This window comes from Toxotes jaculatrix, chromosome 5, assembly GCF_017976425.1.
Source record: "Toxotes jaculatrix isolate fToxJac2 chromosome 5, fToxJac2.pri, whole genome shotgun sequence".
Classification (NCBI taxonomy): Eukaryota; Metazoa; Chordata; class Actinopteri; family Toxotidae; genus Toxotes; species Toxotes jaculatrix.
This window is the reverse complement of record NC_054398.1, coordinates 5,023,685-5,048,443: the sequence shown is the minus strand read 5'-3', so window position 1 is coordinate 5,048,443 and position 24,759 is coordinate 5,023,685. Positions and strand designations below refer to the sequence as shown.

General features: G+C 39.1%; 1 protein-coding gene across 2 annotated transcripts in view; it reads right to left on the bottom strand.

Moving 5' to 3' along the window:
- nlrc5 (NLR family, CARD domain containing 5) overlaps positions 1-20,904 on the bottom strand; it is a 29,576-nt gene extending 8,672 nt beyond the window's left edge. The window contains exons 1-33 of one of the 2 annotated variants that reach the window (XM_041037462.1): positions 20,797-20,904; positions 19,588-19,934; positions 18,013-18,102; positions 16,700-16,885; positions 16,360-16,514; positions 15,170-15,301; positions 13,885-14,200; positions 12,604-13,024; positions 12,136-12,286; positions 11,643-11,773; positions 10,004-10,235; positions 9,669-9,913; positions 8,252-8,335; positions 8,037-8,120; positions 7,841-7,924; positions 7,587-7,676; positions 7,211-7,261; positions 7,084-7,104; positions 6,685-6,768; positions 6,379-6,462; positions 5,772-5,861; positions 5,363-5,452; positions 4,412-4,495; positions 3,557-3,640; positions 3,145-3,234; positions 2,844-2,891; positions 2,716-2,745; positions 2,264-2,347; positions 2,104-2,187; positions 1,691-1,780; positions 1,493-1,552; positions 764-847; positions 565-648 (exon numbers count right to left, since the gene is read on the bottom strand). In XM_041037462.1, coding sequence (XP_040893396.1) covers positions 565-648; positions 764-847; positions 1,493-1,552; positions 1,691-1,780; positions 2,104-2,187; positions 2,264-2,347; positions 2,716-2,745; positions 2,844-2,891; positions 3,145-3,234; positions 3,557-3,640; positions 4,412-4,495; positions 5,363-5,452; positions 5,772-5,861; positions 6,379-6,462; positions 6,685-6,768; positions 7,084-7,104; positions 7,211-7,261; positions 7,587-7,676; positions 7,841-7,924; positions 8,037-8,120; positions 8,252-8,335; positions 9,669-9,913; positions 10,004-10,235; positions 11,643-11,773; positions 12,136-12,286; positions 12,604-13,024; positions 13,885-14,200; positions 15,170-15,301; positions 16,360-16,514; positions 16,700-16,885; positions 18,013-18,102; positions 19,588-19,918 — 3,974 coding nt within the window. In that variant the 5' untranslated portion in view covers positions 19,919-19,934; positions 20,797-20,904. The remainder of the gene's footprint in view (positions 1-564; positions 649-763; positions 848-1,492; positions 1,553-1,690; positions 1,781-2,103; positions 2,188-2,263; positions 2,348-2,715; positions 2,746-2,843; positions 2,892-3,144; positions 3,235-3,556; positions 3,641-4,411; positions 4,496-5,362; positions 5,453-5,771; positions 5,862-6,378; positions 6,463-6,684; positions 6,769-7,083; positions 7,105-7,210; positions 7,262-7,586; positions 7,677-7,840; positions 7,925-8,036; positions 8,121-8,251; positions 8,336-9,668; positions 9,914-10,003; positions 10,236-11,642; positions 11,774-12,135; positions 12,287-12,603; positions 13,025-13,884; positions 14,201-15,169; positions 15,302-16,359; positions 16,515-16,699; positions 16,886-18,012; positions 18,103-19,587; positions 19,935-20,796) is intronic. The other variant, XM_041037463.1, reaches the window with a different exon arrangement.
- Between the last annotated feature and the right edge of the window lie 3,855 nt (positions 20,905-24,759).

The window sequence follows — 24,759 nt, the reverse complement described above, 5'->3', positions numbered from 1 at the left end:
CCCAGCAGATGTTTTCACTAGTCACAGTACGAAAGCACAGATGTAAACAATAAAATAAATAATGGCTGAATTCTATTTAGGTGCTTCAGTTTCCTGGTATGGTTCCTGCTGCCTCACTGTCACAGAGCCATTGTTAATGTTATTAGTAACATTTGTGCTTTTTCTTCTAGTCAGTGTCAAAATGTCTTCTGTGAAAAAAGATCTGATTAAAATTTTACTATTTAACAGTTGTGCAAAATATTCCAGCTGAACACACAAAAAACAACCAAAAAGAAATATAAGTTTAAAAAAAACATGTAGTCCATTTTTTTAAGAGTATGTGGCCTGTTGTTGCCTGTTGCACTGAATAATTTTTGACTTGGTATTATTTATTTTGTACTTTTCCATACCACAGGCCTGGCTGTAGAGTAGAACATTAAAAAGGATAAAAAGGTTTGTTGGTCATAGGGATTAACTGAAAACCCTTTTCTATTTTTAACAAACCCGTCATTAGTTCTTTATATCTGCTGCAAATTAATATGGAACTTAACTTAATCTTAATATTTTCAATATTTCGTATCTTACTTGACAAAGCTGGTGATTTTAAGCCTTGGTAGAGAATCCATGAGACGCTTCACTCCTTCATCTTTCAGTTGGTTACTTGATAAACTGCAGTCAGAAGAAAGACTTGCTTATTGTCCATAGTTCAATAAGAAAGCAATGGTTTGTGCATGGGTACGTGGGTGTGTGCTGAGGTATGTGAGAGTGTGTGTGTGGCACATACTCCAGGTTAGAGAATTGAGGGCCCTGCAGCAGGGTCTGAATCAGTCTCTCCATGTTGTCACTGTCGAGGCTAAAATGAGTTAACCTGCGCACACACAGTCAGTGAGACAGGGAGACAGACAGTCACAGATGTGGAGCGTTCACAACGTTCTTTTTCTTTTTAATGATAAAATACTCTCTTTCTGTCACACAGCACGCAGAGTACACAGATCTTAGGGAACCCAGTACCATCCTAGGATACTTCAAATTGACACCTGACACTGCCAATTCCTCTCTCTTCTTTGAGTTATCATAAACTACTATTTATGTCAAAAAATCTTTTTTTTAACTCAGTGGTTGACAATATGTTGTACATTCTTTCAGTTTAGCAGTTTAGACAGCAAAAAAAAAAAAAAAAGCAAAAAAGCGAAACAAAGTTGACAGCACATATTTATCTAAACAAAAATGCAGGGAGGGTGGATAGTCTCATCTATCTAGAGTTGAAGGAAAAAAAATGCTGGAAAGTTCCGCCACCACTGCCCTCATTCATTTACATGCTGAACCACATGCCCTGGCAGTCAGACTGAAAGAGAAACTAGGAGAAGCTTGATCTGATATAATGAAGGTACAATGAAATCTTGGAAACGTGACAAACTGAGCAGCCTGAAAACCAAGCCAACCAGTTTTTTTTTTTTTTTTTTTTTTGGGTGTATCAGTAGACAATGCACAAAACAGTTGTATGATCACAGACCTGCAGCTGGCTTCTTCTGCTTTCACTCTGTCAAAGTGGATGAAGCATTCACTCTGAGGCCTGAGGAAAAGTTCAAAGCACCAAATCACCAACCAAAACATTATCCATGGCACATATCAATAAATGAGAAGCAAACAGAATTATTGCAGGAGCCTATTTATTGTATTTCCTCAGATGTAACACACACCAGTCTCGTACCTGAGCTCTACTGATCTGGCTCGCTGACTGACCGTCAAACAGCTGACCAAAATCAGTGCCCCTGCTGTGGAGAAGGTGCTGTTGCTGAAACTGGAGGAAGAGAGGGAAGAGTTACACAAAATTACACAAGAAGGTAATCAAATAATTGGTGAGAACAAATGTTTGATTTAATAACTTCATGGTTGTAAGTTAACTATAGTCACTTTTTGTGAAATAATAATTAACAGCATATGTCAGTCTGATTTTTTCATTAAGGACTCAATTTTTTTTTCCATCCTCCATCTGTTTATCTATTAATATTCCCAACAAGGATCATTTAAATTTAACATGATAACCTAAATTAAACTGTAAACAACTGCAGAAATGTTTGCTCACCCTAATTAAAGCATATACAGTATGTGTGCATGTCTTACTTGAGCCGCTGCAGCGATACCATCTTTGGTATGACTTTGAGAAGATTCTCGATGGCCTCGTCTTTCATTGAGCTGTGAGACAAACTGACACGACATAAAAGCACAGTAATGTCTACCTGTTAAGTAGCAACATGAAATACTACCTGGTGGATAAACTTACTCCAACTCCAAATGGGAGTGACACTGGGCCAGTCGCCTACATAGCAGGGTTATATCAGATGGCAGGAGACTGCTGTTGTTAATCCTACAGAATAAAAGAGTTTATTTCACTTTTCTGTATATTAATTCCAAAATAAAGAAATGAGTACAACTAACAATTATTTTGATTACTGATTAATCTGCTGTTCATTTTCACAGTCTTTTGTTCAATAAAACATAAGAAAATGGAAAAACACTCATCACAGCATCCTACAATCCAAGGTTATGTCAAATTTAAAATAATGAGACCAAGAAGAGCAACAATTTCCCATATTTGAGGGCCTCAGACATTTTGTAGATTTTTTTTTTACTAAATCAATTAATTGATTATCAAAATATTTCAAATTAATTTCCACACTAAACTTGTCAGCAAGTCTAATGTGCTCCTCTCAACTCTTTATCAGCTTACTCTACCTGAACATCTTGAGCTGCTGTTTGTCATCACTGAAAAATAAGACAAGCACAGACTTAGCTTGTTAACGGACAAATCAAAATGTAGACAGCAGCGTTCAGATGTGTTTTCATAAATGCAACTTTTCTACCTTTTGTCAGAGCAGAACTTCAGGATCACCTTCTCTCTCCCTCCATCACTGTAAAACCGAAAAGACGCTGTCAGATTAACATGTTCTGCACATCAAAGCCAGTTTATAGTTAACAGGACTATTATCTCTGTGATCAGTTAATCTCTATGCAAATATGTATTTTTTTATTTTTCCTAAGCAGATAAATGAGCTGTTCAACCGTTCTTACAGTTCAAACTGGCAGGTTGCCATGTAGGTGAGGCAGGAGCTCACTCTGTTGCTGTTCTACTAGAAAACTCCTTAAATGCAAAACAAAGAGTACCTGATGTCAATTTCTCTTAAGCTGTTACAGGAGCACAAAGCACCGGCCAGCATCACCACTCCTTCCATGCTGAAGCCATTGTTACTGGCACTGAAAAACACACATAATCCCAATAAGCCAGGAGGAAGGACATAGTTTAGCTCAACGTCAGCTGTTTCTACTGAATAATGCCTCGGGGAAAATGGAATAGATAGCATTGGCACATTTTCTTTGGAATCTGTTCAGTGAGAAAACAATAGTCCTGCTTCTGCCAACTTACTTAGCTTACATCAACTGTCTAACGACAACAGTTTTGTCTGTCCCTCCTCTATCGCAACAAACTGTAGGCACAAAATGATGTCGCCAAGATCACTTATTTTATATATATATATATTTCTAATTAAGTGGAGTTCATTTTGTGCATGAGTCTTACTTGATTTCCTGGATGTTCCTAAGTTGCGGCAGGACATCCAACAACTTCCTCAGACCTTTGTTGCCTAAACAGTTTCTGGACAAACTGATAATAAAGAATGTGGAGTAAATGACAGAAGAAAGAGAGACATGAGAAAAGAAAAGAAATAAACAGTACAACAAAAGAAACACTTTAGTCAGGCAAAAAATATAAAGACAGTGTAAAAACTATAAATAACAGAATTTTAACTTGTGTCTGAAATGAACGTGGAGACACATGATTACAGTTAATCCAAAAAGAGGTGCATGAGTTTGTTTTTTCACCGTATACTGAACATCAACAGTGATCCTGGTTCACTGTGTAAGGAAACATGACGAGCAAGATAACTGCAAATATTAGAATGTGAGGGTGCGTGAAAGGCAGGTTCATCCAGGACAAGCTTTTGTACACAATGGAAATTTTTACAGTAGCAACACTATACAGTTCATGAAGCCCCTGAAGAGATACTTAAGCAAACTGAATAGTTTAAACAATATAATAAGTCTTTACTGAGAGACTGATGAAAGTCACATAGTCACAGTTTGCTGACTTGGCAGCAGTACATGTGCGGCATACACAAATTCCACAGTGCTAATTGTAGCGGCTCTGTTCCTGCCATGTTTTAGACACACATGGTAAATACAAATAGAGCCTCTGCGTGAGGGGTGAACGCATTAATGCAGTGACAGAGTTTCTACGTCACCAAATTACAACTCAAAGTTGTAAATGTGGAAGGTTTTGGAGTTGCAGACACAGGTGTCAGTGCTTCAGTGTGTTTCAGTGTGTATATGGTTTTTGAGTGTGTGCGCTTCAACTATGTCTTTGCGTGTATCTTACTCCAGCACAGTGAGATCACAGGAGGTCCCCAAGCTCTTCCACACTCTCACCAGATCAGTGTGCAGCAGACCACAGCAACTGAGACTGACAGAGGCAACAGATTCAGGATTACCATCATAATCAGTACTATCTGTCAATGCTGAGTAATATCGGTCTCATTATATGTATTATTGCTCCCATCCTTGGGCAGAATAGCCCTGACTCTATGAACAAATGACACTGGCATAAAGTCTGTAGCCCGGAAACAAAACCCAGGTAACAAAAAAGCATCCACAAAAGAGTAAAACACTGAGAACGCAAACTCAAAAACAAGACAACAGAGGTACGTCCAGAGGGAACACAAGGATCAAACACAGGAGCCACAACAATGAGGCAAGGGATCACAGGTGGAAACGGAGACAGGACCATAGGAACACACTTGGAGACAACAACAGATATAGACTCAAGGGAGCAACGAGACTTCTATACACTGGGTTACTAGCAACAGGTGATTCACATTAGGGCAGGAAATGGACAAAGACAGGAAGTAGACTACGAACAGATACACAAGGAGCGGAGCTTCAAAATAAAACAGGAAATACACCAGAACAAATCTCAACAAAATACTTAACAATACTGCGCAACACAAAAGTTCATAAAGAGTCACAGCCTTTTATTTTAGAATTTCATACGATCTCTTTCTGCATTACACCCAACCCCAGCATCCTGTTGATTATTACTGTGGTAGTGACACTGTGGCAATAATTCATTATCATTATCAACTTTGTTTGTAGAGCAGCTTTTGCACAGCTGATCACAATTCAAAAGCCTTACAGGTGACTACTAAAGAAGCTCATAATAAGAGAGCACAAATATCAAGATGTCAACAATTTGAAACTAATGAACACGAGAAATAAAAAGGATAAAACCAATAAAACAGATCAGAACTGAAACAGGTAACTTAATACATACCAGAGTGTTTTAGATGCTTCATCTGCAGACTTTTCTCTCTCTCCAGAGAACATGATAGACACCTGAACAGGATCTGGACTAGACTGTAGTCTAAAACATAAAGAGACCACTGTTCAGAACTGAATTAAGTAATGTCTGTGGCCTAAGATTATTACTGAACAATGTATGGGCATTTTCCAGCGCTGGAATACTGTAAAATACTGAAACACTGGAACCTTAAACCTTAACCTTAAACAATTTAATTTAAATACACACTGACTGTTTTTCCACAGGAGTCAGTAGTGGTAGTAAAAAACTGGCACCATGGACATGCCTGATGGGAGTTATTCTGCATTTGTTTGCGCTGTACACGTGAACTTTGCATGTGTGCATTTATAGCATGCAACGCACATTACAGGTGTGTTTGTACCTGATGTTTAGCTCCACCGCTGCAGGGCAATCAGACAGCAGAGCAGTCAGAACCACCAAGCCCTCAACTGAAGAGCAGCTGTCATTGAGACTGAGAAAAGACACGTGAACATCAACAAACTGCTGCCGTTCATTTATTTATCGGTGCTGAACACTGTTTTTTTATACTTGCCTATCCTTAACCACTCTAAATTTGATAGAGTATTAAACATATTTTTGTAATATCTAGACATAATAGCAGTATAGCAAAATTGAATATTGTACGTCAAACACTGTGAAAAACATTATGCAGAATACATGTAGCTTTATGTTCAATTCAATTCAATTTTATTTATATAGAGCCTTCCACAATCAAAATTGTCTCAAAGCGCTTTACAGAGACCCAGAGCCTGACCCCAGAGCAAGCACTTAAGGCGACAGTGGCAAGGAAAACTCCCTTTTAACAGGAAGAAACCTTGAGCAGAACCTGGCTCAGATGGGGGACCCTCCTGCCGATGGCCGGGCTGGGTGAAAGGAGGAAAAGGAGGAAGATAGGACAGCTAGGAAGTTTTATATCATGATATATCATGTGCTTTGTGATGGATAGTTTGGTACATATCCAGTCTTACACGATCTTGTTGGTGACATTGAACTTTGGCAAAAACTGAGTCAGTGTCTTCAGAATTTCCACATCCCACTGGCCTCCAGATAAACTAGGGATGATACATACACAGTACACACAAACAGAACTTCATTAACATTTGATTTGAATATATATATACACACACATTATGTGGTACTAATCAGTGCAAATCAAAAATAAAACCATAAGTTGATAACTGGCTGTTTTTAATGTTTTCTGTTTCTGTTTTGGTATGCTGGATCCCTGGTAGGGGGTTTTTTAAAACTGAATAAGTGTACTTAGGGCAACTTACTCCAGGACAGACAGGGCAGGGCAACATGCCAATGAATTTGCAACTTTTTGCATTTCAGGCTTGTTCCATTTCTGGTTCAACAAGCTGGAGAAAAAAGGGGGACCAAAAGATAGAAACTTAAAACAACAAAATAATAACACAGATATCAACAATAAAAATAAAAATCAATGTTGAAAACCGTAATTCGAATCAAATTGCAATCAATATGCACAGAAACTAAACAAAGTTAATTAGATGAAGTCTTGGTCTAAAACAAAATTCAAGGTAAATGCACTTTGCTCACAAGCATAATAACTTAACTTCAAAGCGGGAACAAAGTTCTCCAAGGAGACTGGCCATACACATAAGTTCTTAGTAGTTAAGTAGTTAACAGGTGCGGTGTATTGTTTAATGTCTTACCTGATTGTTGGTTCAGACCTGCTGCACAGGGGAAGACATAATAAGACGGGAATACACAAGACAGGATTTCAGTATGTTCAGTATTTGTTTTATGGTTTTATTAGTTTTCTGTAACCATAAAACTCACCTTTTCACGTCCGAGGTTTGGGAGAAACTTACTGTCACTTCTTTCATCGCACTGCAAAAAGACACAAAAGTCTATATTGTGTAACAGGCTTGTAATGATTTTTACTTGATTCGCTTTTGCTTAATTGCTTTGAGGTCTCTAAAATAAGTTTGGAAGAATCTAAAGTTGCATGTGAAGGAGAACATATGTTGGCTGCAAACAGGGTGACAGTACCAAAACAGCAGAAGGAGGTGAACAATATACAGTCAATAAACTGCAGTCAAATGTGTGAAGTTGAAAGTGTGTTGAAGTGTTGAAATGTTGAGGAGCCTGTGTGGATGACATGTATGGTGAGATACTGATTCCTGTGTATTTGTGAATACGTGTGTAAACATACTCTGCATGAATATGTTGGATGTTCGAACATGAAGACATTTTCCCAATGAGATAGTCCACCGCTTCCAGCGAGCTGCTGTTTCGACTCACCCTGCAAATTGCACACACACACACACACATTAACCTCTGCAAACATACACACCCACACACAAAACAACCGTGTGCACAGAAATTTTGGCTAAACAGCAGCAAAGTCTTGAGGCAGTGTATCATAGTAAATAAAAAACAGCAGTCTCTTCAGGAGTATGAACTTACATCACAGAGACCAGGCTTGGTAGTTTGGTGAAGATGTCGGCTACGTGTTTGATCCCTTCGTCTTTCAGATTGTTGTCACTTAGACTTTGACACAAAAACACATAAACAAAGCTTCAAATTTTAGATCTGAATCAGACAACGTGTTATTTACTTTAGCACTGAAATTAACATTGTACATGAAAGACAGAAAATATACTTGATTTCAGTGATGTCTGGACACTTCTCCAGAGCAGAAGCCAAACTAGCTGCTCCTGTGGCAGTCAGAGTGGCACCACAAAACCTTGAGAAGATATAGATAAGATATAGACAACCAGTTAATCACTAATACTACTACTAATAAAAAACTTTATTTATACAGCGCTTTTCAAATGAAATAAAGTTAGGACAAAAAAGGAAAAATCTGAGTCTTACTCTAGTTTTCTCAGGGTAGTGAATTCAGGCAAAATGGAGGATAACCTCTCAGCAAACTTGTCACCATACTTGCGGCTGCGAAAACTGAAGGAGCACAGACAGTGAAAAGGAACGCGTGCCATTCACAATGAAACAAGCCTTAGTGTTGGGCTGAAAGCTGAGATGCCAGCACTCAAACAAAATATGTCAACACAACACAAGCTGAACACAACACAAACTGAAGTGTCACACAAATTAAGAAGTGTCAGTCGGCTGGTGATTACTTTCTACATAATTCATAGGATAATTATTGATATTGTTGCGTTTATATCACCAGTTTAATTTATTGTACAGTCATTGGTTAAAAGGGGCCCCTGAAGAGAGCTCCACCCCTTGCCCGTAGGACAGTATCCTCGTCTTACCCCTGGGTAACATTATATTTTCATACTGTATGCAATAAGCCTGGTATAAGAGCATGGAAGCTCTGTGTGATACTGGCACTGGAACCAGTGGCACAAAGACCTTGAGATCTGTGGGAGAGACATACTGTTGACTTGTTCATGCCATTATCTCTGACTGTGTTCATGTGGAGACTTGCCTATGCACAGTACACAGCTTTGCGTCTTGCTGTTTGAGTCTACTTCGCGGAACTCCAAGCTTTTACCACTGTTTGCCAGCTTAGTCCCGGCCAGTTTCACTTCAGGCACCTTCTGCTTTTATAGTTTTTGTTTTATGTTTGAGTTGATTTTGCCTGGTAAAGGTCCTCTGGAGTTACATGTAACTGTACACACTGTGTGGGAGTTCATTCTCTTTTAAACTGGTCTGATAAAATACCCTGTAAAGGTGTCAGCTGCCATCTTTTTGTACTTGAGTCCAGCTTACTGTATGTTTACCTATTACAGAAATACTCAGCCAACCACAGGCACACAGCAGGAATCAAAGTGCTCCGGGCAGTGTCACAGTATGTGGTGACAGGTGGCCAATCAGCTACAGAATGTCAAAGAGGCAGATCCCTCCACAACCTCTGTGTAATTGCTCACTTAACATCCGAATGCTAAACGCAGGTTTTCAGATTCTTGACGGCTTAACACTGTCTACTTCATCATCCCCATCTGTTACTACTGTGGTTTTTAATTGCCCCTTAAGTGCACCGACCCTCTGGTCATAAAAATAGCTCACAGCCTCACATCTCCTGTACCTTAAACACTTTAACTGTGCACACACACTTGACTGATTGATTATTGACAGACATTAGAATTTGCTCCAGCAGAGAGAAAATGGTGAACATCACGCACAGTACACAACAAACTGTGCTTCAGATGACGGATGTTTTTAACTTTGAACAGAAAGGCTAATTGATTTTAATTCTGAAAGTGTGTGTGCGTGTGTATTGATTCGATGTCTCATTTTGCTTGTGTAAGTGCTTGTGTCCACTTACCTGAGGTAGTTAATGTACTGACACCTGGGCAGGACATCTAAACACTCCAGCTCCATTGTGCATGCTCCAATGTCCAGCCCAGTCCTGCCATTATCACCTACTGAGTTGACTACAAAAGCCAGAGCATCAATATCATTAGGCAGTAGGCGGATGTTGCGCAGCTCCAGGATGGGTCTGAGAGCCACAACCTCCCTGGCCAGTTGGCGGTCCTGGCTCTCCTGGACACAATGGCAAAGCTCAAGTATCTGGGGAGAAAGAAGGTCAGTAAGGAAGGAGCCAGAGAAGAAAGGGTAGCCAGAAAAACAGTTCACCAAGTTTACTTCTGTTCATTCTACCTTGGGTCCAGTCAGGGTGTTGCTGTGGCACAGGTTGTTTAGCAGTTTCAGAACAAGGCCCTGCCGTTTTTGGACCCAACTTTGGACTCTCGCTCCACCAGAAGCCCCAGCTAATTGAACTAAGGCTGGAGTGCAGTGCTGGGAAGCCAGACCACATACATATAAGTGCAGAGAGTCAGTGAAGACTGTCCTCTGGTCTGACTTGGTCGTCCAACGAGTTTTCAGACTGAATCTGAGAGAGCAATGAGGAAGAAGAGAGCACAGTCAATATTTTGATTAGATTACGATTAGCGTACACACCTACATTATATTGCTGTGTAATGGTCAGTTCCCAGTCTCTTCAGCCAGATGAGAATTAATAAATATTTATCTCTATTTATGTTTCTACTTTTGCGTTTAGAGAACAAAACTAGTGACAAATTTTACACTGAGATCTGAGGGGTTTTGGTGTTTGCATGGATATTTTATACCTAGTCTATGTCAGTGTACTAGAAAACGTTTTGAGTTTTACTTTCTGTGTAACATTCAGCAACCTCATCATAAAATACACGGCTAAAACTGTTTTGGCATTTTTGTCTCTCTTACACAGATTACAGTGTATATACAGTGTACATATACAGTACAGTGTATATATAGTGTACATATACAGTACAGTGTATATATAGACAGAAAACATGAGGAGGCAGGTGGTTTGACATGCAGCAAACATCTCCTGCTGGACTGAAGCTGGATAGGAACACGATTAAACCTGTACTGAAAACTGTTAACAGCATAAAGTCTACTGACAAAATAAAGTGCAGATTTTCGGTCAGTCAGTTTCTTGTCGTTTGAACACCTAGCTGACAGGTGAGGTAGCAGCAACAGGCTTTTGTTGCGTGTCAGTGGACACCCCTGTGCAGTGTCACATCTCACTTTCAGAGCCCCCCACAACTGCTGATCCCCTGGGCTTCCGCTGCTGTGATTGGATCATCCACTTAGTGCCTGCATCAGTATATTTCTGATCTCCTTTTAGGGAGGAAGGTCAGACACGTCTCATAGTGTACTCAACTTACCCAGCTCATCTTGCTTCCATGGCTGAGTTATTCTTGGAATACAGTGCGACTTTATATGGCCAAATTCTATAGCACTCTTCCGCTTGTGTCAATGTCCAGATAATCCAAAAATATCTCTGATCACTAATGATTTGTGTGCAATTTTTTAAATTTCGTTTAGATAGAAGCTCCGAGCATAGTTCATACTTTAACAGAATTACGATTATTCATTTATTATTTTGAATTGATTATGAATGAGATCATTTTTCAAGCTTATGTTACGAGGCTCTATTTTGGTGGCAGTGCAAACAGGTTGGTGTTTACCTGACCTGAAATCTGAGACACCATCTGTGTAAACTCATTCAAAGGTGGCAACGCAAAGCACATTTGGTATAAATAAAACTATAAAAAGCCACACACACAGAACTGCAAATACCTGTGTGAAACTCAGTGTGAGAACTAAGCACTAATGCAATTATATAATTATAATATTTATTGCATGAATAAACACATGTAATTAATTGTAAGTGTAACTAACTGAACACACACACACACATATATATATATATATATATATGTGTGTGTGTATATATAAAACCATTCCTTACCTCTTCTTGAGCTGCATGTCACTAACATCACTACTGGTCATGATTCTGATTGCAGCCAAAAATTCCTGTATGGTCAGATGAGTGAAACAGTAGGCATTGACAAGCATCCCATCCTCAAGTCTGACCTCCACCTTCCAAGAAGACAGGGACAAATGCATTATTTACTGTGACGTGCTCTGTGAAGTTGTAATGCTCACTGTAAAATAAAAGCACACAGTGATGCAGTGTCACTAAACTATTCTGGCCACAATACCATTGCATTCATAATGCAATGTTATTTAAATTTCACATGCTAAGCAAACACGGTACAGTGTGCTAAATCATTACTTTTCACAATGAGCAAACCCGGTCTTGATTTGAAACTATGCCAACAGCCAAACCACAAAGGCACACTACCTCCTTCAACAACTACTATCAGCTTCTAATTCTAATAGAAACCCTGTGCACCCACCGACATAAAGAAAACATTCATATATATACAACCATGTCTGACCTGTGAGAACAGTCCCGTCCTGACTGAAAACTCCAAAACGTCCTGAGGAATATCTTCTTTCAAGAAGAGGATCTTGCTTTCCTCTAAACCTCTCCAGGCCAGTTGACTTAGTTTACATAACTCAGATCGATACTGACTCAGAGCGATCAGCCTACAGACAGATTCAGACAGAGAGAAAACTAATTAATTAGCATTTAATCAGAATTTGACCAACTACAACATTTGTGCACTGGTACAGTGTGTAGTTAAAGATCAAATGAAAGTTGAAACTGAATTCATTAAAATGACATTAAAATAAACATGTTACACTTTTTTTACTACATTTCCATGTTCTTTCTTTACGACCATATTTGTATTGTATAGTAAGGTTTGTACCCTTTTTCATTTGTTACAAGACTTATTGAGACGTAATGCTATGTGTGATGATGAAACAGTACTAATACATTTAGTGTTCTAGTTTTTCTATACCTCTTAGGATGTTTTGTGGTCTTGTCAATTTTTCCCCTATCATGGTCACGCCTCAGAAATGCAATGAGAACAGTGAGGTAGACCTGGGTAAGAGTGGAGGGTATCTGGATTAGTGTGGGAGGTAGATGGGCTCTGCCATTTGTTCCATCTGTCTTTATGCCTTCACTCCCTCCTGCTCTTCCCCCTGCAATCTGTACTCCTTTTAGTTCTTTTTCTGTTGCTTTTGGTCTTGTCTCACTTCCTCTGTCTTCTTCTCTGGATTGTTCTTTTGGTCCTCCCTTTTTATCTTCCAGCAACAGATGTTTCAGACAGACGCAGCAGATGTCGCAGAGGGCAGGGAGGTATGACATGGCAAGGAGGTGTCTGCTGGAAAGAAGGAGATCCACTGCCTGCACCCCAAGAGCTCTGTTTGCAGAGTCACCTTTGGAGATGAGATATAAATTAATTTATGCCCAGATAAACTCAAGGTAGACACACACAGCTGTTTTCACTGATTTGACCAAAAACCTGTGTAGGCATGCTCATACTGAGCTTTACTGACATCTGCCTGACGCTGCTTGGTTTTGTTGCACATTAAGATTCTCGTTATTACAAAAAGTTTAGTAATTATGTATTACCAAACTGATTGTGCAATGTGTGCAATCCATGATGCGTGTAATGTCACTTTCAAAATGAACATGAAGTAACAGCATTGTACGAGGAATGAGTTCAAATGAGGTGGACTCAAATCAACTGATTCAACACTAGCTTTAACTTTCTGTTCTACAATCTGTTCTAAAAACAAATTCTACCCAGTTTTACACCAGTTACTGAGACAACGTTATGGTGCTTATGCATGAAAATGTATTATATCAGGGCCACTAAAAATTATGGATTCTGATTGGCTGCAAGGTGTGGATTAACCGGACAGCTTTGACATAGTGTTTGTTTGCAGTTCTAAATGAATGCATAAGTTTCAGACTGCAGATTAAGATAGCAACAGTAGGGCTAAGCTAAAGAGCTTGGTGCTGGGGTTATTTGTGTAACCACTACCTACAACAACCAAAACAAATATAAATAAAAGCTCAGTCATCTTTTTTACCTTTTGGATATAAAATGTCAATGTCAATGCAATGTAGAGTAGTAGCACCTAATGTGCATGTTTTGGTGATTGTGGGAGGAAGCATTATAACATTGTACACAATCACACTAACTGACCTAAACTCATGGAAATTGAAGTGTACATTACACCCAAATTGTAATATACACTATGTCTGTGTCAATTAAGAAGAGAGTTTTTACCTTTCACTCCAAAGAAGTTGTCCACATACTCCTTGATTTCATGATAGTCCCATCCCAGCAGCTGCCCCACTTTATCTGACATCCCCTCCAAATCCAAAACATCACGCACGCGGCAGGTGATCAGCACAGTGCAACCTGGGAGAAGCTGACGATTCAATAACCCTGAGATGAGGTCCGCAACCGGCAGAGGGTTTTCTGGGTCCAACGGTTCTTGCTTCACCTCTTGTTTGGTGAGTTTGCTGTAAAACTCATCATAGCCATCCAGCACCCAACAGCTTTGCTCTGGATTTGAAAGGAGGTAATCCACAATGGCTCTCTGCTCAAACACAGAATATATGTAGAATGTCAGAACAAAAACAATGTGTGGTCCTGATTTGTTTGTTGCGATTGTTTATATAGATGTAAATGTGATTTACTACTAAAATCAAAAAATGCCTTGTTAACCAACGTTTCCAGGAACCTGAAAAATGGCTGACTGCCAGACAAGTTGAGCAGGAGTATAATCAACTACGGTTGTGAAATAGTTTCAACTGCATTGTAGCAAGCAGTTACCTGAGTGAGACATGCTAACACAGCTCTTAAGAGATCAACAGCAGCAAAACATCAAACCTGCGCTTCCTCTTCCATTTTTCCAAATCCTGACTGCTGGACTCCCATTATTACTGAAGGCACAATACCCATTTTCATCACTATGTATTATTTTAAAGATTAATATAAATGTATGTAAACACTGAGAATAACAATTGTTTTTCCTTTTGGTTGAAGACTTTATTGTGTCCCCCCAACATATGCATCCTACACCCTTCTAATTTTCTTCTCTGCTTAACTCTACAGTCCTTTCCTTCAGATGATTTATTTCATTATGAATTCAAATGGATTTTGAGTTTTACATTTAGGACCAACTCCACACTTGCCACCACACAGTTTTACGAATAAGGTCACTTGTTGCATGCCACTCTGAACACTGATTTCAGTACAGGATGGTTGTAGGTTGTTGTGTAAAATGTGATCTGCAGATTTAAAATGCTACTTTCTTGGGGCACCTTATAGATACAGCATATACCATAAAAGTGTGGTTAACTCCTGGTCAGGGGCACTGCATGTCATACCACTTTTTCTCTGCATGTTTCCTGTCTCTCTACAACGTCAAATAACAGCAAAATGCCTAAAAATAATATAAATAATGCAACAATTAAAATTATTTAAAAAAAATAGAGCATAAATAACAAAAAAGAAAAAAAATATCATGATTTATGGTACCGCTCCAGTATGGCTACTGGCATACCTTTTGGTCGTCACCCCCGTTTGGAGGGAGGTAGTGTCGGAATAGCAGCTCAGACAGGGAGAGAGGGCCGGACAGTAGGTTGAGCTGACGAAACTCTAGCAGGATAAACAGGTATGATGAAGGGATGGGGCCCTGGATGATAAGAGAGACCAAGGGGGACAGAAAGAGAAGCAAGGGAGAGAGTAAGGGACAGAATAAAACACAGACAGAACCAGACAAACAGAACATGTCACTGAGTTTGGTTTCTTAGCCTGCTTTGATGTTCAAGGCTGCAGGCACCCGCCTGATCAGCACATTCTCAGTGTTCAGGACCTCCTGGTTTACAAATTAAACACTGAATACACTGTTGTTGCAGGGGATAGCTAGCAAAACTGATGACAGCTGCTTGGTTAAGCATGATACTGTGTACATGAAAGCACTAAAATGAAAGTTATTTTAATCTTTTAATCAGGAACTCATGCACACACACTTTGAGTGTCACAAACACACACACAAGGAAAATTCTATCAGTGGTGCAGGAAATATATTTAAAAACCCATTTCCCTGTTTACATGTTACTCTATTTTTTTTATGTTATTTTATTTTTTTCTCCAAAACCATCTGGCAACCCCCTGCTAAGCCCACCTCTTTCCACGTTCCCAGATTTGTCATTTTCAAACTCTTAAGCCCCAACCAAAGCTGACTCAAGAGACGTCACTTGAGGACAGTTATTAAACGTTATGTTGTTCCTTCTGGAGTCACAAAAGGCTTTATACGTTTTTTTCATATCAATAGTGGAGCATTAACCTTTACGTGAAACTGGTAGCTTCCATGTATTTGTTTGTGCTGGTTCATGGTCCATTGCTCACAATGCTGAGTGTTAGAAATAGCTTCCGCTTGACACATTTTTAAAAATGTGTCCCCGGAGTCAATGAATTTGAATACACAAATAAAGAGGTACAATTCCCTCTAGATTACAGATGTCTGAAACTTACATACTTTTGTCGCTTTAACCAAAAATCAGAAAATATTTTTTAAGGACTCACTTTCACTTTCTGTTGTTTCTCAATAGCTGATTCTTTCCCTTTCCTTCTTCTTCTTAACAATGATAATGATTACTTGAGCACCAACAACAATCTCAGTCTATCTGCAAGAATATCCCTAATGCAAGTATTTATTGTATATTATATACTGTAAGTATGTTAACTTACAAGACCACGTGCCCACTGCTGTCCTAAACAAGACATCAGCAGAGTTTTCCCTGATCCAGCCTGGCCAATGACAACTGTCACCTTTCCTGTGCATCCTTGGAGGAAGGTCTCCAATGTCACTTTGGACTCCAAAGACCCAAAATCCCCATCAGGCTCTGAGTTTGGGGAAGAAAACATGTTGAGTTAGTGCACAAGACTTTAATTACGCAAGGTTAGGAAAGTTTTATGTCTGTATGGCTGTGCCACATCATAGAAAATAAAATATTATCTACTTTCCTGGTAAATAATAATCAAGTAAATTCAGCAGATTCTTGTTGTTCAATAAGGAAGCCATGCTGACCTGGAGTTCTGCTGCCTCTGTCTGCTGGCCCAGGGGTCTGATCCGGTCTGTCCCTGACTCTGCTTGCCATTCTTAGGCCGACCCATACATTCTCTAGCTGGACCTCCTTCACCAGGCCATCACTCAGTCGCTCCCACCTCTTCAGCAGTAAACTCTTCACTGCAGCAATGTACTGTTCCCAGTGGTCTGTAGGTAGAGTACAGTATAAAACATTCTTTGAAGAGGGTAGCTACTTTGAGGAGAAAATTGTTCTTCTTGAGAAGGTGCAGAGTTGAAATAATTAATAAACTGCACCACAGGGGCACATGATCCCTTTTTTAAATTGAATTGCAGTTTATAAATATAATTTCTGGCTCACACGTAAAGATGTATGTTAAGTTTCTTTAGCCCACCCACACATATAAGATACAAAATTGAGAAAAGTCACAGTGCAAGAAACTGCATTATTTAGTTTGGAAATGTCTCTTTGTGTGTATCTGACAAATACAATTATTCATGATTCATAAAATCCAAAACACACAGTCCAGCTGTCCAACAAAAAATGAAATGCACAGTGAATGCACAGTGATTTGGTTCTTAGTTCTCCTCAAGTGAGCTTGCCTTGGTTAACGCTCATATAAACATGGCAGCTGGACTAACCCTGGTAATTTAATACTCAGTAAAAGAAACAGTTAACATGCTTGGTTTACTCCCATAACTAACACATTACTGTGGAATGAAAACAACTCATACCTTTCTTATTTAGTTTTTTACTATGTGGAAAAACTCAGTTTGCAGTCTTATGGTTACATCTTGATGTTGGGTGAAAGCAAGACTTTCTAATGTTGTTGATATTATCACCTGTTGCTGCTCTGTCAAAGAGGGGCAAGTGATTTATTTTCAGGCATCAGGGACAGTGTGTTACAGGGTATGAAATGCGCATGTGCAAAGAGGATCCTAAATGAGACTTTAACATGAATGTAATATGAGTACTACATGCAAAGTAACTGGCACCTCTTGACACATGCAATTTCTGTCAAATGCAAAAAACACTTTTCACAGCTATAAGAGAATCTTTAAAGTTTAAAATGCCTTTAAGAAAAATGCTTTTTAGGGTTTAGGGGATTTTTTTTTTATAACTGTACTGCAACTGCCACTAGGACAAACTGGCACATGCTTTAAAGGAAGTTGCAAGGGTGATTCTGCTGCACCATACCTGATTCTCTACACATATCCATGGACTTACACTAGTCAGTGGCCATTTGTCATATTAGTTTGTGCATGTGAATGTAGCTGTAATAGAACAAGGTTGAAGTGTAGTGTGTATGTTCTACCGATCCGTGGGCGTTTGATCAGCTGTTGCTCTGAAGGCGGTGATAGCAACTCCTCATTCGCTGCACTGGGTCTGGAACTGTCACAAACGTCTACAGTGCAGAAAAACACATAAGATAAATGGTGCACAAAAATCCTGGGGCATACTAGAAGATACCCAAAAAGACTCAACAACAATGCTATCAGCTGCACTGCAAGAGTTTAAGCTATTTCGGAACTACTATTATCAAAGGAAATATAGGGGAATCCCAAAGTGAACAGAAACAAGTCATAAGATGTACAGAATATTCAGTGAATGTTGCTTGAAAGTGCTGCTCCTCGCCAAAGCTTTCTTTAATTTTCACTTTCCACTTTAATTTGTCTGTAAGGCTATATAGTTTTCACCTAAAACTAAATCATTTTTGGTAGTGAAGCTTCTGAAAGGAAGCCTGACCGCTGATGGAGTAGAACAAACTTGCACTGTATAAAGGAGGCTTCTGGAAATTATTTTGCAGTTAGGAGAAACAAATGCAGGCTACAGAGATACGGTGGACTTTTTTAAATAAAAAAAAGAGAGGTCCTGAAAAAGATGTAATCTACTAGAAAAGTCACTAGATTAGTGCAGGTAGCTTGAACTTCACTGAACTGACAAGAGGTTGCTTGTTTAACCACTGTATGTATGGAAAATGTATTTATGTAAGCTGGTGCAGCCTGGAACAAACAAAATGTAAAATCATTTTTACACACACATATGCACACACACATGCAACACAGGCAGGGAAGGCAGACATTATCCATTTTCCTGTTTCTCAGAGACACAGGCACTGTGGCAAGAGACTATATGCTATCAGCTGAGCAGTCAAACAGAAAGTAATACTGTTAGCCAAGCCATCACAACAACAGTTTTTTGTTACTAGTAACTAAGTATCACTTACAAGTTATTATTCGATTTCATACAGTGAACAGAACAAAATACAGAGCCTCTATTGCTTTATGGAAAACATCATGCAAATAAGGACAGGAAATAAGAGGCTACAAGACCTGAATAAAGTTATATTAGCTGCCAAGTTACTAAGGGCAGAAAACTGCTAACGCACTGTTCACTGTGGGGTTGCACTTCTGGTCACACCGCAGCAAATGCTGCAACAGAAGGTGCTTTCCATTTGCAAAGACAAGGAAAAAGAGAAATCTGCAACAACAACCAAATACTTACATTTCAACTCACTGAAAGAAATACAGGCGCCGTTTCTCCCTTGTGTGATTTTTGCTAAATTACCCTTTACAATGCATAACCTTTACATTTCACTTCATATCACTCCTGCCTTTTACAGACTGTCCTTAACACAGTTATTTTTTTTCTCCTAAACCTTGAGATATGTGTATTAGACTCATACATAATGTTTGTATATGAAACGAAGGACAGACTTTAATGACTTCTTCTTTAATGACCATTCTTGTTGTGCTTTACAGTCTGTTTCAGCCTGAATATAGGTTACCTTATCACTGACCGATGCTCTCACGTAGCAAAAGGAGCACACACTGTATAAACCTCCTCACCAAGCACTAGCATCACATTTACAGCTTCATTTCATACTCACGGTTTGCATATCCAGCCACTGACATAAGTCTTGCCTCCAGGCGCATGGGGATATTTTCACACAACATGCACATGCTTTGAAGGAAGCTACGGCACTCTGCAGGGTTGGCCACCCTTAAGTACTCCAACATGGCTTTGATGAGTTCTGTTAATTCTGCTGATGAGCTACTGAGGGCCAGATAGTCAACATTCCACCCAACACCACTGGGCATCATTTGACACAAGTCCATTATGACTGCAGGTGACTGGCTGCTAAGGACGTGGAACAGTTCTGAGGATTCCTGGGCCAAGACGAAGTTCACATTTTCCTCACCAGGGTCAATCTCATCCATGATCAGACTCCATCAGCTGAAACACAATCATGAACACAGGCACACATAGTGTATATAAATTAACACACAATCAGATCTAACAGAGGAAGAATCTGGAACATAAAAGTGTGGCATGCATCGAAACTAAGGGGAAACCAGCTCTGACACAGTCTCACTGCAGGGGGACCTAACCGGTAAACTAGTTTCATTGGAGATGCTAAACACTATGTTCCTATGTTCCTCATTTATCAATTTGACAGTTGCCAAGTTCTTAAAGTTCTTTAGAAACCTCATTGTTAGTCTATATTTTGCCTCCTTCAAGAGTTAATGCACGTTTATTTTCATTTATTAAAAAAAAAAACGCGCTCTGTAGTAAATGTGTAGTCAGCTGTCCATTGTCATATATTTCTACTGGTTTTTGAATTACATTTTACTCAACTAAAATAAAGTGCTTGTGTTGAAGGACCCTGTTAACATAAATCTAATTTAGGCAGAGCTGATAAACAGACAAACTTCTAAGACTAAAAGTCTTCTGACTTTGAATTTCTCATGAGGACAAAGGACATGTGTTTGCTCAGCAGTTCTCAAACCGTGCTCTTTATGTGGATGGCTCACGTGCACAGATTATACCTCATTGCTTTTTTGGGGGGGTCATAAAGCTTCTCGTGCCTTTCGTGTCAATGTAAATGTTATAAGAACTCCGTACGCACAGAGGGTGCGTTCTGTTAGCGCTGATAACCATCGTCATGTCCTTAAACGTTTAGCGCCGAGGTCATTTAAGGTAACGAGTTTGCTGAGTCTCTTCATCTGTGCAGAAACACGTTTTGGATCATACTACGCTTTGCAGACGCGTTAGTGTAGACGTTAACACACAATAAAACATAAAAACGAGCACTTACCAGCAACTGTTGTCGTAGACTGCATCTCTCTGCAGCCAAAGCGGCGATTATTTTAAATCGAAACCAAAGGCAGGGAGTATAGTTTCGGTTTCGTTTCTTCACAGCAACGCGGCCGGATTCGTGGAGAAAGACGCTGTGGATTGATCTGTAGCGCACCTTGCTCTGTAAAACCACCTTTTTCACTAACTGCATAGCTAACAAATTAAGTGAGAAATCAGAGTGGGGTTATGTCCGAATCTGACATTAAGACCCGAGATCAGCTTAGATCACACGACTGAGGTCCACTGTGTTTACATGAAGTCGTCACACCGTGTCTCACCGTGTCTTAAGCTGTGCCCATAGTGTGGCTCCGGTCTCACAGGGGGCAAACGAGCCTGGTTCAGACTATGATTCCTACTATAAAACAGTCGTCAATGGGGCAGATGGCCAGTGAGTGATGTGAAGTGACTGTGTGAGGTACATCCTCCATCCGAGTTTAATTTAATACTATAATTTAATTCTAAGTAATAAATCCATTCATTAGAGTTGGTTCAAACAGGAATATCTCTAAGAGACAGCAAATAGGCATATTCAAGTACTGACTGGTGGTCTGCCATGTGCTAGTGCTGTCTTTGCTGAAGAGCCTCATTCCGCTCAGGATCCACTGCAGTGGAGTTTTAAGCTATAGCTTAAATTAAGCTATGTGATTTGACTGTATTCACCCATATTAATACATATTTCTGGACATGATCTGATTGCGAGCAGTCTGAGATTCTTAGAGGAGAAGACCAGTTATTCTTACGATCCATTCATGTGTCAGGATCCAGAGAAAGAACTGCTGTCTGTTGTCACGAGAAATCAATAACAAGTATCTGAATTTACGTTACAAGCCCCCTGATCAGTGTTTCTGAGAAACACACTCTTGTTTTACAGCACAAATGTATCACCACAAGTGAAGTCCAATATTCAAAGCTGATTTGTGACTCAGGGAGACAGAATAAACAAGATGCCCTGTGCCCTCTTCACCCTTGGTGGCCTGCAGTCCCTTTCATCCTCATTTTTTTAGACACAAATCATACCAACACAGTTCATACCGTGAGTGGTCAAAGTGTTTCTATAGAATGCTATTTCACTTTGGTAACTAGTCTGCTGACTGGCTTTTTACAAAAGCTTCAACAAGCCTTGTGCCTCCAAACTCCCACCCCACTGCACCACAAGCACACAACCCAACCTTTGACCTCCTAGCTTCCCCCCTCATTTTTCGTATTCTGACACCTATCTCATTACATTGAACCTGCATAATTAGAGAGATACAGCACATCTAACATTGGGTGAGCCTATAAGAAAACATGTAAAGAAAGAATTTCTACACATTTATTACAACAAAAATTAATTAAGACGGGTTTGCACTCACCCCACATCAAGTGAACGAAACAAACACAAGCATGCACATGCACTAGAGACGCTGGGGCAGGGGGCTGCTGCTGGGGTGGATCGGTGCCAGATATCTGGAGTCTTGTGCACAAGAAGTAGGAGCCAATGCCTGAAACATTTTAATCATTGTTTGAATCATTGTTCTGTTTCACAAATTACTGAAAGATGCATATTGAGCATAATAATAACAATAAGAGGAAGAAAAATCTCTGTCAACCCAACCGGTTGAACCAGACGACTGGCCACCCTGAGCCAAGAGGTTGAGGTTTTATAAAAGGATAAAGAGTACAGTCTAAAGTGCTCTATTTAAAAGTGCCCTTAGATAACTTCTGTTGTGATTTGGTTCTGTAAAAATAAAACTGACCTGACTTCACTTAACTCACACATTTGGGTTCTTAATCTATTTATAATTGTATAATGTAAATGTATAATTGTTCTCTGTGTGTGTATGTGCTGCTCTGACAAACTAATTTCCCCTCAGGGATTAATAAAGTTTATCTATTTTCATCAAGTACATATTCAAGTTAGCCCTCCTGTGTCTGTCTTGCAGCTTGTAGTAGTTAACTCACAGCAGTCATTTATATTCACAAACTAAGTAAATTAACAAAATTAGGTGATGTGTTAAGTTTTCTCAATGCAGCATAGTTGTCAGAAATGTGATTTTGTCAGTTGCAAAAACATATAGTGGGCATCCTATTTATGGAGATTCTCTACGAAAGAGATATGATATATTTTCTTTGTACCTCCGACTTGTGGTACAAACATGGCATCATTGTTTTGCTTAATTATTTTCTTCTTTCACCTGACATAGCTTCAGTAGATTTTACATTTGTGTAAACATTACCAATTGAAAATTTGGATAATTAGATACATAAACATCATATCAATATCATAAACACTGTTTCAATCCATTCAGTAGAACTACATATCAATAAATCAAAAAGGATACTTTCTGGCTTCCAAGTGAGTAAATGCAGTGTCGTGGCAACATTTTTTAACACACAAGACAGTACATCTCCTGACTCCTGATAAAAGCAGTCTTCAGTCTTGCTTAAAACAGTCTTCTTGCTTAATCGATATACAGTAAACCAATCCAGGGCAAGCTTTGCACCCTCCCACTCTTTGGAGACATGCCCACGTCTTTCACCACCATACAGTAACCTTTAAAACGGCTCAAATTACATGATGGAGTATGACAGAGGGCCCCTAACAAATGGAGCGCAAAGAGAGATAGCATGTGTTCCTCACTTCACCCCATGTTAGCTGACAACTGGTTCACTCTGACCACCTCCATACTGCACCCCGCAGGGTATATTTACATGTGCAAAAATAATGACCCCATTAATAGCTCAATTAAATTACATAAATATTATTCTCAAAATTCAGTTTTCCAGGATTTTTCCAAAGAGAGCAAACTGTTCTGAGCTTTGATGGAGTGCAAAGAAGTTTGCATTCTTAATATAAATTTAAAATTTCAAAACATTAATCAACAATTAAAACCTAAATTGGAGAACATCCTACTCATCCATTTAAAAGCTTAGAGGATTTCCAAGGTGTCATTACAAAACCAATTAGTGGAAAAAAATGCTCACTTTTAATATTTTATAACTTCACTCTGAACTCCATCAAAGTTACAATCACTACTGAACTAAGAGAATGTCATTGGGTAATATAACTCTTGGAATGAATCTTAAAGGTGTTTTTACCTTAAGATGCAGGTTTTTATAGGAAACCATTAATCCATCTCCATATATATATATATATATGAGTGTTTCAAAAGAACTCAAAAGCCACTTTAGGGAGGGATGCTCCCAAATGTAGTGCCAGCAAAATATTTCAAATGCTTCAAGACTCAGCTGTCATTCTAACCATATTTGGCACGTCAGCCTGCTTTAACCTTTGCTTTGTAAGCAAACCCAACTGAATATAAGGAGTCCAACAGGAGCTTCAGAGTGAGTGGTGGAAGACTGGTGAAGCTCCTCTCTGTGGTGAGATTATCTACAATTATGCATTGTACCATTTTTTCTGTTATATAATGTCATGTAAAAGTGTATATATGTATTGTAATTAACTTCAGTGGGAAAGTAGTCTCAGATTTTTGGACACTGCTTTCCCCTGAAACAAAATTACATTTATTTCTTCCTTGTGACTTAAAAATAATATGTGTGAGTTTATGTTAAATTTTAAAAATTAATATTAGGTGATTTCCTACACTGACTAAAACATAATGTTTCTCATAGGATTCTGGAATATAACATTCTTCTCACAAAGGGAAAGGGTGAGGTATGTACAACTTTTACTACTGATTACTTTTTTAAAATATGTATTATTTATGTAAGTATTTATTAGTGGTATTACTATTTATGAGTGGGTTTATCAGTGGCCTAAAATTAATTAAATTAATTAATTAAAATTAATTAAAGGTGTTAACAGGTGTGAAAAGCCTTACCAAGCCGAGGGCTACCTGTAATGATGTTAAGACACCATTTGCTACAGCCACATTAACTGTTCAGTGATCAACCCATGGAGAGAAAACATGAGTCTAAGATC